The sequence below is a fragment of the Onychostruthus taczanowskii genome, unplaced genomic scaffold (genome assembly GCF_017590055.1).
Source record: "Onychostruthus taczanowskii isolate IOZ18803 unplaced genomic scaffold, ASM1759005v1 scaffold335, whole genome shotgun sequence".
In the NCBI taxonomy this organism is placed as follows: domain Eukaryota; kingdom Metazoa; phylum Chordata; class Aves; order Passeriformes; family Passeridae; genus Onychostruthus; species Onychostruthus taczanowskii.
Window position 1 is genome coordinate 5,490 of NW_024500739.1, and position 14,575 is coordinate 20,064.

Consider the following 14,575-nt stretch of genomic DNA (forward strand, 5'->3'; position numbering starts at 1 on the left):
TCCCCATTGTCCCCATCACCCACCATTGTCACCATCAATGTCCCCATCCCCATTGTCCCCATCACCCACCATCATCACCATCAATGTCCCCGTCCCCATTGTCCCCATCACCCACCATTGTCACCATCAATGTCCCCATCCCCATTGTCCCCATCACCCACCATTGTCACCATCAATGTCCCCATCCACATTGTCCCCATCACCCACCATCATCACCATCAATGTCCCCGTCCCCATTGTCCCCATCACCCACCATTGTCACCATCAATGTCCCCATCCCCATTGTCCCCATCACCCACCATCATCACCATCAATGTCCCCGTCCCCATTGTCCCCATCACCCACCATTGTCACCATCAATGTCCCCATCCCCATTGTCCCCATCACCCACCACCACCACCATCAATGTCCCCATCCTCATCGTCCCCATCACTCACCATTGTCACCATCAACGTCCCCATCCCCATTGTCCCCATCACCCACCACTACCACCATCAATGTCCCCATCCCCATTGTCCCCATCACTCACCATTGTCACCATCAATGTCCCCATCCCCATTGTCCCCATCACCCACCATTGTTACCATCAATGTCCCCATCCCCATTGTCCCCATCACCCACCATTGTCACCATCAATGTCCCCATCCCCATTGTCCCCATCACCCACCATTGTTACCATCAATGTCCCCATCCCCATTGTCCCCATCACCCACCATTGTCACCATCAATGTCCCCATCCCCATTGTCCCCATCATTCACCATTGTCACCATCAATGTCCCCATCATTGTCACCATCAATATCACCATCATTGTCACCATCAACGTCCCCATTTCCATTGTCCCCATCACCCACCATTGTCACCATCAATGTCCCCATCCCCATTGTCCCCATCACTCACCATCATCACCATCAATGTCCCCACCCCCATTGGCCCAATCACCCACCACTACCACCATCAATGTCCCCATCCCCATTGTCCCCATCACCCACCACTGTCACCGTCATTGTCACACCCCTCGTGTCCCTCCCTGGCCCAGCCCCGCCCTGTCCCCACCTCGTGTCTCACCTGTGACATCTGTGGCCGGGGACAGATGTCGCGGGGTGGCACGGCGCGGGGCAGGAGGGCGTTGAGGAGGTGGCACAGCAGGACCCCGTCGCGCAGCGCCTGCGCCAGGTCCCACACCTGTCCCCCGGGGCTGCTGGCCCGGTGTCCCGCGGGCAGGACGCGCGCGGCCACCAGCCAGTGCGCACATTGGCGCCACACCTCCATGAGGACACGGGGACGAGACGGTGGAGGTGGGTCCCGGTGGGGTGAATTCCTGGGGAGGTGGGTCCCGGTGGGGTGAATTCCTGGGGAGGTGGGTCCCGGTGAAGTGAATTCTGGGGAGTTTTGTCCTAGTGGGATGAACTTCTGTGGAGGTGGGTCCTGGTGGGGTGAATTCTGGGGAGGGAGGTGGGTCCTGGTGAGGTGAATTTCTGGGGAGGTGGGTCCTGGTGAGGTGAATTTCTGGGGAGGTGGGTCCTGGTGAGGTGAATTTCTGGGGAGATGGGTCCTGGTGGGGTGAATTCCTGGGGAGGTGGGTCCTAGTGGGGTGAATTCTTGGGGAGGTGGGTCCCGGTGGAATGGATGTCAATGGAGCTGGGTCCTGGCAGGATGAATTCCGGGGAGGTGGCTCCTGGCAGGATGAATTTCTGTGGAGGTGGGTCCTGGCGGGATGAATTCTGGGGAGGTGGGTCCTGGTGGGATGAATTTCTGGGAAGGAGCCGATGGAGGTGGGTCCTGGTGGGATGAACTTAAATGGAGCAACTGGTGGAGCTGGGTCCTGGCAGGATGAACCTCAGTGGAGGTGGGTCCTGGCAGGATGAATTTCTGGGAAGGAGCCGATGGAGGTGGGTCCTGGTGGGGTGAACTCCTGTGGAGGTGGGTCCCGGCAGGATAAACTTCTGCAGAGGAGTCGATGGAAGAGGGTCCAATCATCAACTTCTGGCCAGGAGCTGATGGAGATGGGATCCCGGTGGAGATGGGATCCTGATGGAGGTGAGATCCTGGTGGAGATGAGATCCTGGTGGAGATGAGATCCCAATGGAGGTGAGATCCCGGTGGAGATGAGATCCTGATGGATGTGAGATCCCAGGAGAGGTGCGATCCCAGGAGAGGTGAGATCCCGGTGGATATGAGATCCCAATGGAGGTGAGATCCCAATGGAAGTGAGATCCTGGTGGAGATGGGATCCCAATGGAGGTGAGATCCTGGTGGAGATGAGATCCCAGGAGAGGTGAGATCCTGGTGGAGATGGGATCCCAGTGGAGGTGAGATCCCGGTGGAGGTGAGATCCTGGTGGAGATGGGATCCCAGTGGAGATGAGATCCTGGTGGAGATGAGATCCCAGTGGAGGTGAGATCCTGGTGGAGATGAGATCCCAGGAGAGGTGAGATCCCGGTGGAGGTGAGATCCCAATGGAGGTGAGATCCCGGTGGAGGTGAGATCCCAATGGAGGTGAGATCCCAGGAGAGGTGAGATCCCGGTGGATATGAGATCCCAATGGAGGTGAGATCCCAATGGAGGTGAGATCCCGGTGGAGGTGAGATCCTGGTGGAGATGGGATCCTGGTGGAGGTGAGATCCCGCTGGAGATGGGATCCCAATATCACCACTCCTGTCCAGAGCAGCAGCACCAGGTGAGGCCCTGCCTTGTGCGGCCTTGGCAGGACCTCACATCCAGCGAGGAGCCACTGGATGACCCCTGGATGACCCCTGGAGAAACCTCAGCACCTCCAAACGCTTCTGGGGCACCTCCCACGGCGCGGGAGGTCCCTTCCCCCCAGGAAAGGGAGGAACCGGAGGCGCTGGGGCCCCGTGGGGCCGCCACCGGTGACAAGTGACAAATGTCGGTCCCCGTCCCACCGCCACGTCCGGATGATCCCGAGGGGCTCCTTCTCCTGCTTCCCCCGCGGCTGGAGGAGGTCCGGTGGCCTGGTGGACCTCCTGGCGTGGTCAGCGCTGGTGGCCCGGCCTGCAGGGTGGCAGGAGTGTCACACGCCTGCGCCCCGGAGGTGACACAGGGGACGACGGAGGTGGCGCGCCTGCGCCCCGGAGGTGCCGCGAGGGACAACGGGAACTGGGCCCGGGGTGGTGGCTCCTGGGTGGTTCCTGTCACGGTGGTGGCACCAGGGAGGAGCTGCCACCACGGCGGTGGTGGTGACAAGGGGACAAACGGGGGACATGGGGGGGATCTGGGCTTCTGGGGCTTGGAGATGGGACAAGGTCACAGGAGGGTCCTGGTGGTCTAGACATGGTGGCCCAAGGGGTCCAGGTGGCCCAGGGGGTCCAGGAGGGTCTCCAGGACCTTTCAGGGGTCTCAGGATGAACCCACGTGTCCAGGTCCAGGGTGGACCCCAAGTGTCCAGGTCCCACCAGGGGTCCTGGAGGTCACCCAGGACCTTTCAGGGGTCACTCAGGTGTGCAGATGCAGGTGGCCAGGTGCTACCAAAGCTCCAGGAGGCCACCCAGGTCCTTTCAGGGGTCACCCAGGTGTGCAGATCCAGGTGTCAGGTCCTACCAGGAGTCCAGGTCACCCAGGACCCATCAGGGGTCACTCAGGTGTGCAGATCCAGGTGTCCAGGTCGCACCAGGGGTCCTGGAGGTCACCCAGAACCTTTCAGGGGTCTCAGGATGGACCAACGTGTCCAGGCCCAGGAGGTGACCCAATTGTCCAGGTCCTACCAGGGGTCCAGGAGGTCGCTCAGGTCCTACCAGGAGTCTCAGAATGGATCCAGGTGTCCAGGTCCAGGGTGGGCCCAAAGTGTCCAGGTTCTACCAAAGCTCCAGGAGGTCACCCAGGTCCTTTCAGGGGTCACTCAGGTGTCCAGGTCCTACCAGGGGTCACCCAGGTGTGCAGATCCAGGTGTCTAAGGTCCTACCAAAGGTCCTGGAGGTCACCCAGGACCCATCAGGGGTCACCCAGGTGTGCAGATCCAGGTGTCCAGGTCCCACCAGGGGTCCAGGAGGGTGTCCAGGACCTTTCAGGGGTCTCAGGATGGACCCAGGTGTCCAGGTCCAGATGGACCCCAAGCATCCAGCTCCTACCAAAGCTCCAGGAGGTCACCCAGGTCCTTTCAGGGGTCACTCAGGTGTCTAAGGTCCTACCAGGGGTCCAGGAGGTCACCCAGATCCTTTCAGGGGTCTCAGGATGGACGCAGGTGTCCAGGTCCAGGGTGGACCCCAAGTGTCCAGGTCCCACCAGGGGTCCTGGAGGTCACCCAGGACCTTTCAGGGGTCACCCAGGTGTGCAGATCCAGGTGTCCAGGTCCTACCAAAGCTCCAGGAGGCCACCCAGGTCCTTTCAGGGGTCTCAGGATGGACCCAGGTAGGGTGTGCAAATCCCACCAGGGGTCCAGGAGACCACCCAGGTCCTTTCAGGAGTCACCCAGGTGTGCAGATCCAGGTGTCCAGGTCCTACCAAAGCTCCAGGAGGTCACCCAGGTCCTTTCAGGGGTCACCCGGGTGTGCAAATCCCACCAGGGGTCCAGGAGACCACCCAGGTCCTTTCAGGAGTCACCCAGGTGTGCAGATCCAGGTGTCCAGGTCCTACCAAAGCTCCAGGAGGTCACCCAGGTCCTTTCAGGGGTCACCCGGGTGTGCAAATCCCACCAGGGGTCCAGGAGACCACCCAGGTCCTTTCAGGAGTCACCCAGGTGTGCAGATCCAGGTGTCTAAGGTCCTACCAGGGGTCCTGGAGGTCATTCAGGACCTTTCAGGGGTCTCAGGATGGATGCAGGTGTCCAGGTGGCACCAGGGGTCCTGGAGGTCACCCAGGTCCTTTCAGGGGTCTCAGGATGGACCAAGATGTCCAGGCCCAGCAGGTGACCCAAGTGTCCAGGTCCTGCCAGGGGTCCAGGAGGTCACTCAGGTCCTACCAGGAGTCTCAGGATGGATCCAGGTGTCCAGGTCCAGGGTGGGCCCAAAGTGTCCAGGTTCTACCAAAGGTCCAGGAGGTCACCCAGGTCCTTTCAGGAGTCACTCAGGTGTCCAGGTCCTACCCGGGGTCACCCAGGTGTGCAGATCCAGGTGTCTAAGGTCCTACCAAAGGTCCTGGAGGTCACCCAGGACCCATCAGGGGTCACCCAGGTGTGCAGATCCAGGTGTCCAGGTCCCACCAGGGGTCCAGGAGGGTGTCCAGGACCTTTCAGGGGTCTCAGGATGGACCCAGGTGTCCAGGTCCAGGGGGACCAAACCTACCCCACCCATGGGACCCCCACCCCACCCTCATCCATGGCACCCTCACCCATGGGACCCCCAGGGAATCCCCTTTTTTGGGACTCCCCACCTATGGGACCCCCCCAAACCATGGGACCCCCTCCATCCACCCGTGGGACCCCCATGGAATCCCCTTTTATGGGACCCCCCCACCCATGGGTGCTTTGGGGACAGATTCTTGGGGTTTGGGTGCTCTGAGGTCCCCAAGGAGTTTTGGGGACCGATTTTGGGGTTTCTGGGTGCTCTGAGGTTCCCAATGTGATATTGGGACAGATTTTGGGGTTTCTGAGGTCCCCAAGCTCCTTTAGGGACAGATTTTGGGGTTTCTGAGGTCCCCAAGCTGTTTGGGGAAAGATTTTGGGGTTTCTGGGTGCTGTGAGGTTCTCAAGGTGATATTGGGACAGATTTTGGAGTTTCTGAGGTCCCCAAGGTTTTGTGGGGACAGATTTTGGGGTTTCTGAGGCCCCCCAAGCTGCTTTAGGGACAGATTTTGTGGTTTCTGGGTGCTCTGAGGTCCCCAAGTTCCCAATGTGATATTGGGACAGATTTTGGGGTTTCTGAGGTCCCCATGGGTGCTTTGGGGACAGATTTTGTGGTTTCTGGGTGCTCTGAGGTCCCCAAGGTGTTTTGGGACAGATTTTGGAGTTTTTGTGACCTGTGAGGTCCCCAGGGTGATATCAGGACAGATTTTGGGGTTTCTGAGGTCCCCAAGGTGATATCAGGACAGATATTGGGGTTTCTGAAGTCCCCAAGCTGTTTTGGGGACAGATTTCGGGGTTTCTGAGGTCCCCAAGCTGCTTTAGGGACAGATTTTGGAGTTTCTGAGCTCCCCAAGCTGTTTGGGGACAGATTTTGGGGTTTCTGGTTGCTCTGAGGTTCCCAGGGCTCTGTGGGGACAGATTTCGGGGTTTCTGAGGTCCCCAAGCTCCTTTAGGGACAGATTTTGGTGTTTCTGAGGTCCCCAAGCTCCTTTAGGGACAGATTTTGGGGTTTCTGAGGTCCCCAAGCTCCTTTAGGGACAGATTTTGGTGTTTCTGAGGTCCCCAAGCTCCTTTAGGGACAGATTTCGCGGTTTCCGGGCGCTGTCCCCCCGGCGCCCGGTGCCAGCCGGTGGTGTCCCCAGGGTGACCATGGTGACGCCGGCGGTGCTGCGGCTGGAGGCGGACGAGCAGGTGGTGCTGGAGGCGCCGGGGCTGAGCGCGGCCGCCGAGGCCTCGCTGCTGGTGCAGGACTTCCCGCAGAAGCGCCAGGTCCTGTTCCAGAGCCGCGTGGCGCTGAGCCCGGCCCAGGGCATGATGGCCGCGGCCACCATCAAGGTAGGCTGGCAGCACCCTCCCCTGCGCACTGTCACCGTCCCCATGTCACTGTCACTGTCCCCTGGGCACTGTCACCGTCCCCTGGGCACTGTCACCGTCCCCATGTCACTGGCACCCTCCCCTGGGCACTGTCACTGCCCTCTTGTCACTGGCACCCTCCCCTGGGCACTGTCACCGTCCCCATGTCACTGGCACCCTCCCCTGGGCACTGTCACCGTCCCCATGTCACTGGCACCCTCCCCTGGGCACTGTCACCGTCCCCATGTCACTGTCACTGTCCCCTGGGCACTGTCACTGTCCTCTGTCACTGTCAACCCGCTCTGGTCACTGTCACCACCCTCTGGTTGCTGCCACCATCCCCCTCTGGTCACTGCCACCCTCCCCTGGTCACTGTCACCACCCCCATGTCACTGTCACTGTCCCCTGGGCACTGTCACTGTCCTCTGTCACTGTCAACCCGCTCTGGTCACTGTCACCACCCTCTGGTTGCTGCCACCATCCCCCTCTGGTCACTGCCACCCTCCCCTGGTCACTGTCACCACCCCCATGTCACTGTCACTGTCCCCTGGGCACTGTCACTGTCCTCTGTCACTGTCAACCCGCTCTGGTCACTGTCACCACCCTCTGGTTGCTGCCACCATCCCCCTCTGGTCACTGCCACCCTCCCCTGGTCACTGTCACCACCCCCATGTCACTGTCACTGTCCCCTGGGCACTGTCACTGTCCTCTGTCACTGTCAACCCGCTCTGGTCACTGTCACCACCCTCTGGTTGCTGCCACCATCCCCCTCTGGTCACTGCCACCCTCCCCTGGTCACTGTCACCACCCCCATGTCACTGTCACTGTCCCCTGGGCACTGTCACTGTCCTCTGTCACTGTCAACCCGCTCTGGTCACTGTCACCACCCTCTGGTTGCTGCCACCATCCCCCTCTGGTCACTGCCACCCTCCCCTGGTCACTGTCACCACCCCCATGTCACTGTCACTGTCCCCTGGGCACTGTCACTGTCCTCTGTCACTGTCAACCCGCTCTGGTCACTGTCACCACCCTCTGGTTGCTGCCACCATCCCCCTCTGGTCACTGCCACCCTCCCCTGGTCACTGTCACCACCCCCATGTCACTGTCACTGTCCCCTGGGCACTGTCACTGTCCTCTGTCACTGTCAACCCGCTCTGGTCACTGTCACCACCCTCTGGTTGCTGCCACCATCCCCCTCTGGTCACTGCCACCCTCCCCTGGTCACTGTCACCACCCCCATGTCACTGTCACTGTCCCCTGGGCACTGTCACTGTCCTCTGTCACTGTCAACCCGCTCTGGTCACTGTCACCACCCTCTGGTTGCTGCCACCATCCCCCTCTGGTCACTGCCACCCTCCCCTGGTCACTGTCACCACCCCCATGTCACTGTCACTGTCCCCTGGGCACTGTCACTGTCCTCTGTCACTGTCAACCCGCTCTGGTCACTGTCACCACCCTCTGGTTGCTGCCACCATCCCCCTCTGGTCACTGCCACCCTCCCCTGGTCACTGTCACCACCCCCATGTCACTGTCACCCCCCTCTGGTCACTGTCACCACCCCCTTCTGGTCACTGTCACCCCCCTCTGGTCACTGTCACCCCGCTCTGGTCACTGTCACTACCCGGTAGTCACTGTCACCCTGCTCTGGTCACTGTCACCACCCCGTGGTGACCGCCACCAGTCATTGTCCCAGCGGTCACTGCCCTGGATGGGAAACGGAAACTGAACCCTGAGCGGGGGTGGGGAATGTCCGGGGGGTGGGGACAGAGGGTGGTCACTCCTGGTGTCCGTGGGGTATGGTCACTCCTGGTGTCCTTGGATGGTCACTCCTGGTGTCCATGGTGTGGTCACTCCTGGTGTCTTTGGGATGGTCACTCCTGGTGTCCATAGGGTGGTCACTCCTGGTGTCCTTGGGATGGTCACTCCTGGTGTCCGTGGGATGGTCACTCCTGGTGTCCATGGGGTGGTCACTCCTGGTGTCCGTGGGATGGTCACTCCTGCTGTCCATGGGGTGGTCACTCCTGGTGTCCATAGGATGGTCACTCCTGGTGTCCGTGGGATGGTCACTCCTGCTGTCCATGGGGTGGTCACTCCTGGTGTCCGTGGGATGGTCACTCCTGCTGTCCATGGGGTGGTCACTCCTGGTGTCCGTGGGGTGTGGTCACATCTCCCCGCAGATGTCCCCAGTGTCCCTGTCCCCTTGGATGTCCCCAATGTCCCCTGTCCCCAAAGTCCCCTGTCCCCAGTGTCCCCAGTCCCCATGGATGTTCCCATTGTCTCCTGTCCCCATGGATGTCCCCAGTGTCCCCTCTCCCCACAGGTGTCCCCAGTGTGCCCTGTCCCCGTGGATGTCCCCAATGTCCCCTGCCCCTCTGGACGCCCCCTGTCCTCAATGTCCCTCTCCCAGTGGATGTCCCCTGTCCCCTTGCATGTCCCCAGTGTCCCCTGTCCCTGTGGATGTTCCCACTGTCCCTGTCCCCAATGTCCCCTGTCCCCGTAGATGTACCCATTGTCCCTCTCCCCGTGGATGTCCCCACTGTCCCTGTCCCTCTGGATGTCCCCAGTGTCCCTGTCCCCGCAGGTGTCCCCACTGTCCCCTGTCCCCATGCATGTCCCCACTGTCCCCTGTCCCCATGCATGTCCCCATTGTCCCTGTCCCTCTGGATGTCCCCACTGTCCCTGTCCCCATGGATGTCCCCACTGTCCCTGTCCCCGCGGATGTCCCCATTGTCCCTGTCCCCAGGGTCCCCACTCCTGGTGTCCATGGGGTGGTCACTCCTGGTGTCCGTGGGGTGTGGTCACATCTCCCCGCAGATGTCCCCAGTGTCCCTGTCCCCTTGGATGTCCCCAATGTCCCCTGTCCCCAAAGTCCCCTGTCCCCAGTGTCCCCAGTCCCCATGGATGTTCCCATTGTCTCCTGTCCCCATGGATGTCCCCAGTGTCCCCTCTCCCCACAGGTGTCCCCAGTGTGCCCTGTCCCCGTGGATGTCCCCAATGTCCCCTGCCCCTCTGGATGTTCCCATTGTCCCCTGCCCCTCTGGATGTTCCCATTGTCCCCTCTCCCCACAGGTGTCCCCAGTGTCCCCTGTCCCCAGTGTGCCGTGTCCCCGTGGATGTCCCCAATGTCCCCTGCCCCTCTGGACGCCCCCTGTCCTCAATGTCCCTCTCCCAGTGGATGTCCCCTGTCCCCTTGCATGTCCCCAGTGTCCCTGTCCCTCTGGATGTCCCCACTGTCCCTGTCCCTCTGGTTGTCCCCAGTGTCCCTGTCCCCATGGATGTCCCCACTGTCCCTGTCCCCCAGGTGCCGGCCAAGGCACTGCCGCAGGCGCAGGGGAAGCAGTTTGTGACGGTGACGGCGCGGGTGGCCGCGGTGACACTGGAGAAGGTGCTGCTGGTGTCCCCGCAGAGCGGCCACATCTTCGTGCAGACCGACAAGCCCATCTACACCCCGGGGAGCACCGGTGAGCGCGCGGGGACACGGGGACACCGCGGGGACAAGCGGGGACAGCTGGGGACAACCGGGAACACCGTGGGGACACCGCGGGGACAGCTGGGGACACTGCAGGGACACTGCAGGGACAGCTGGGGATACTGCAGGGACAGCTGGGGACAGCTGGGGACACCACAGGGACAGCTGGGGACACTGCGGGGACACCGCGGGGACACCGCAGGGACAGCTGGGGATACTGCAGGGACACTGCAGGGACAGCTGGGGATACTGCAGGGACAGCTGGGGACAGCTGGGGACACCACAGGGACAGCTGGGGACACCGCGGGGACACCACGGGGACAGCTGGGGACACTGCAGGGACACTGCAGGGACAGCTGGGGATACTGCAGGGACAGCTGGGGACAGCTGGGGACACCACAGGGACAGCTGGGGATACTGCAGGGACAGCTGGGGACAGCTGGGGACACCACAGGGACAGCTGGGGATACTGCAGGGACAGCTGGGGACAGCTGGGGACACCACAGGGACAGCTGGGGATACTGCAGGGACAGCTGGGGACATCTGGGGACACCACAGGGACAGCTGGGGACACCGCAGGGACACCGTGGGGACAGCTGGGGACACCGCGGGGACACTGCAGGGACAGCTGGGGATACTGCAGGGACACTGCAGGGACAGCTGGGGACACCGCGGGGACACCGCGGGGACAGCTGGGGACAATCGGGGACATCTGGGGACACCACAGGGACAGCTGGGGACAACCGGGGACACTGCAGGGACACTGCAGGGACGCCTCAGGGACACTGCAGGGACAGCTAGGGACACCGCGGGGACAGCTGGGGACAACCGGGGACAGCGCGGAGACAGCTGGGAACACCATAGGGACACCGTGGGGACAGCTGGGAACCACCACAGGGACAGCTGGGGACATCCAGGGACACCGTGGGGACATGATGGGAACACCATAGGGACAGCTGGGGACAACCGGGGACACTGCAGGGACACTGCAGGGACAGTTGGGGACAATCGGGGACACCGCGGGAACAGTTGGGGATACCACAGGGACACTTCAGGGACACCTGGGGACAAGCGGGGACACCGCAGGGACACCACGGGGACAGCTGGGGATACTGCAGGGACACTGCAGGGACAGTTGGGGACAATCGGGGACACCGCGGGAACAGTTGGGGATACCACAGGGACACTTCAGGGACACCTGGGGACAAGCGGGGACACCGCAGGGACAGCTGGGGACAACCGGGGACACTGAAGGGACACCGCAGGGACAGCTGGGGACACCACAGGGACACTGCAGGGACAGCTAGGGACATCCAGGGACAATGCGGGGACAGCTGGGAATACCACAGGGACAGCTGGGGACAACCGGGGACACCGTGGGGACACTGAGGGGACAGCTGGGGACAGCTGGGGACACTGCGGGGACAGCTGGGGACAACCAGGGGCACCAGAGGGACATGGCGGGGACACCGCAGGGACAGCTGGGGATACCACAGGGACACTGCGGGGACAGCTGGGGACTCCATGGGGAGGGTGACACTGTGGGGACATTGAGGGGATGGGGACACTGTGGGGACATCACAGGCATGGGGACACCTTGCAGTGCTGGGACACTGCCAGGGCCACTGATGCATGAGTGGGGACACCTGGGGACACCGTGGGGACACCGCAGGGACACTGCAGGGACATCCAGGGACATCGCGGGGACACTGCGGGGAGGGCGACACTGTGGGGACATTGAGGGGATGGGGACACTGTGGGGACATCACAGGTGTGGGGATACTGCTGGGGCCACCAGTGAGCGCATCTGGGGACACCTGGGGACACCCAGGGACACTGCGGGGACAGCTGGGGACACGACGGGGGGGGCAACACTGTGGGGACACCGAGGGGATGGGGACACTGTGGGGACATCACAGGTGTGGGGATACTGCTGGGGCCACCAGTGAGCGCATCTGGGGACACCTGGGGACACCCAGGGACACTGCGGGGACAGCTGGGGACACCACGGGGGTGGCAACACTGTGGGGACACCGAGGGGATGGGGACATTGTGGGGACATCACAGGCGTGGGGACATCTCAGGGTGCAGGGACACCTTGAGGGTTGGGGACACCGTGGGGGGTTGGGGACACCTCGGGGTGCTGGTGACACCTCCCTGTGACACCTCGGAGGGCTGGGGACACCTCGGGGTGCTGTGTCACCCTTCTGTGACACCTCAGGGCGATGGTGGCGCCTTGGAGTGCCAGTGTCACCCATTTGGGGACCTCCCCGTGATGTCCCCAGTGGGACGCAGTGTCCCTGCCCTGTCCCTGCTCACATTGTCCCCACATGTCCCCTCACATTGTCCCCTGTGTCCCCTCTCAGTGCTGGGACAGCTGGGGACAATTGGGGACACTGCAGGGACAGCTGGGGACACCGCGGGGACACCGCGGGGACAGCTGGGGACAAGCGGGGACACTGCAGGGACACTGCAGGGACACCTCAGGGACACTGCAGGGACAGCTAGGGACACCGCGGGGACAGCTGGGGACAACCGGGGACAGCGCGGAGACAGCTGGGAACACCATAGGGACACCGTGGGGACAGCTGGGAACACCCACAGGGACAGCTGGGGACATCCAGGGACACCGTGGGGACATGATGGGAACACCATAGGGACAGCTGGGGACAACCGGGGACACTGCAGGGACACTGCAGGGACAGTTGGGGACAATCGGGGACACCGCGGGAACAGTTGGGGATACCACAGGGACACTTCAGGGACACCTGGGGACAAGCGGGGACACTGCAGGGACACCGCAGGGACAGCTGGGGACATCCAGGGACAATGCGGGGACAGCTGGGAATACCACAGGGACAGCTGGGGACAACCGGGGACACCACAGGGACACCGCAGGGACAGCTAGGGACATCCAGGTACAATGCGGGGACAGGTGGGAACACCACAGGGACACTGCAGAGACAGCTAGGGACATCCAGGGACAATGTGGGGACAGCTGGGAATACCACAGGGACAGCTGGGGACAACCGGGGACACCGTGGGGACACTGAGGGGACAGCTGGGGACAGCTGGGGACACTGCGGGGACAGCTGGGGACAACCAGGGGCACCAGAGGGACATGGCGGGGACACCGCAGGGACAGCTGGGGATACCACAGGGACACTGCGGGGACAGCTGGGGACACCTGGGGACACCGTGGGGACTCCATGGGGAGGGTGACACTGTGGGGACATTGAGGGGATGGGGACACTGTGGGGACATCACAGGCATGGGGACACCTCGCAGTGCTGGGACACTGCCAGGGCCACTGATGCATGAGTGGGGACACCTGGGGACACCGTGGGGACACCGCAGGGACACTGCAGGGACATCGCGGGGACACTGCGGGGAGGGCGACACTGTGGGGACATTGAGGGGATGGGGACACTGTGGGGACATCACAGGTGTGGGGATACTGCTGGGGCCACCAGTGAGCGCATCTGGGGACACCTGGGGACACCGTGGGGACACCGCAGGGACACTGCAGGGACATCGCGGGGACACTGCGGGGACAGCTGGGGACACCACGGGGGTGGCAACACTGTGGGGACACCGAGGGGATGGGGACATTGTGGGGACATCACAGGCGTGGGGACATCTCAGGGTGCAGGGACACCTTGAGGGTTGGGGACACCGTGGGGGGTTGGGGACACCTCGGGGTGCTGGTGGCACCTCCCTGTGACACCTCGGAGGGCTGGGGACACCTCGGGGTGCTGTGTCACCCTTCTGTGACACCTCAGGGCGATGGTGGCGCCTTGGAGTGCCAGTGTCACCCATTTGGGGACCTCCCCGTGATGTCCCCAGTGGGACGCAGTGTCCCTGCCCTGTCCCTGCTCACATTGTCCCCACATGTCCCCTCACATTGTCCCCTGTGTCCCCTCTCAGTGCTGGCTGTCCCCACGTGTCCCCTCTCACCTTGTCCCTTGTGTCCCCACCTTGTCCTTGTCCCCTCTCAGTCCCCAGTGCCCCCATCCCTGTGCTCACCTTGTCCCTTGTCCCCTCACCTCATCCCGTGTCCCCTCTCACCTTGTCCCCTTGTCCTCCCTCACCTTGTCCCCTGTGTCCCTTCTCACTTGTCCCTTGTGTCCCCTCACCTTGTCCCCTCACCTTGTCCCCTGTCCCCTCACTTGTCCCCTGTGTCACCTCTCACCTTGTCCCCTGTGTCCCCTCTCACCTTGTCCCCTGTGTCCCCTTCACCTTGTCCCCTGTGTCCCTTCTCACTTGTCCCTTGTGTCCCCTCACCTTGTCCCCTCACCTTGTCCCCTGTCCCCTCACTTGTCCCCTGTGTCACCTCTCACCTTGTCCCCTGTGTCCCCTCTCACCTTGTCCCCTTGTCCTCCCTCACCTTGTCCCCTGTGTCCCTTCTCACTTGTCCCTTGTGTCCCCTCACCTTGTCCCCTCACCTTGTCCTGTGTCCCCTCACCTTGTCCCCTGTGTCCCCTCACCTTGTCCCCTGTGTACCTACCCTGTCCT

General features: G+C 62.4%; 1 protein-coding gene across 1 annotated transcript in view; it reads left to right on the top strand.

Annotated features, from left to right (window-relative positions):
* The window catches only part of C3 (complement C3), a 53,994-nt gene that overhangs the window by 1,260 nt on the left and 38,159 nt on the right, over positions 1-14,575 (top strand). The window contains exons 2-5 of the mRNA XM_041410772.1: positions 2,710-2,872; positions 2,965-3,097; positions 6,381-6,573; positions 9,893-10,052. Coding sequence (XP_041266706.1) covers positions 2,710-2,872; positions 2,965-3,097; positions 6,381-6,573; positions 9,893-10,052 — 649 coding nt within the window. The remainder of the gene's footprint in view (positions 1-2,709; positions 2,873-2,964; positions 3,098-6,380; positions 6,574-9,892; positions 10,053-14,575) is intronic.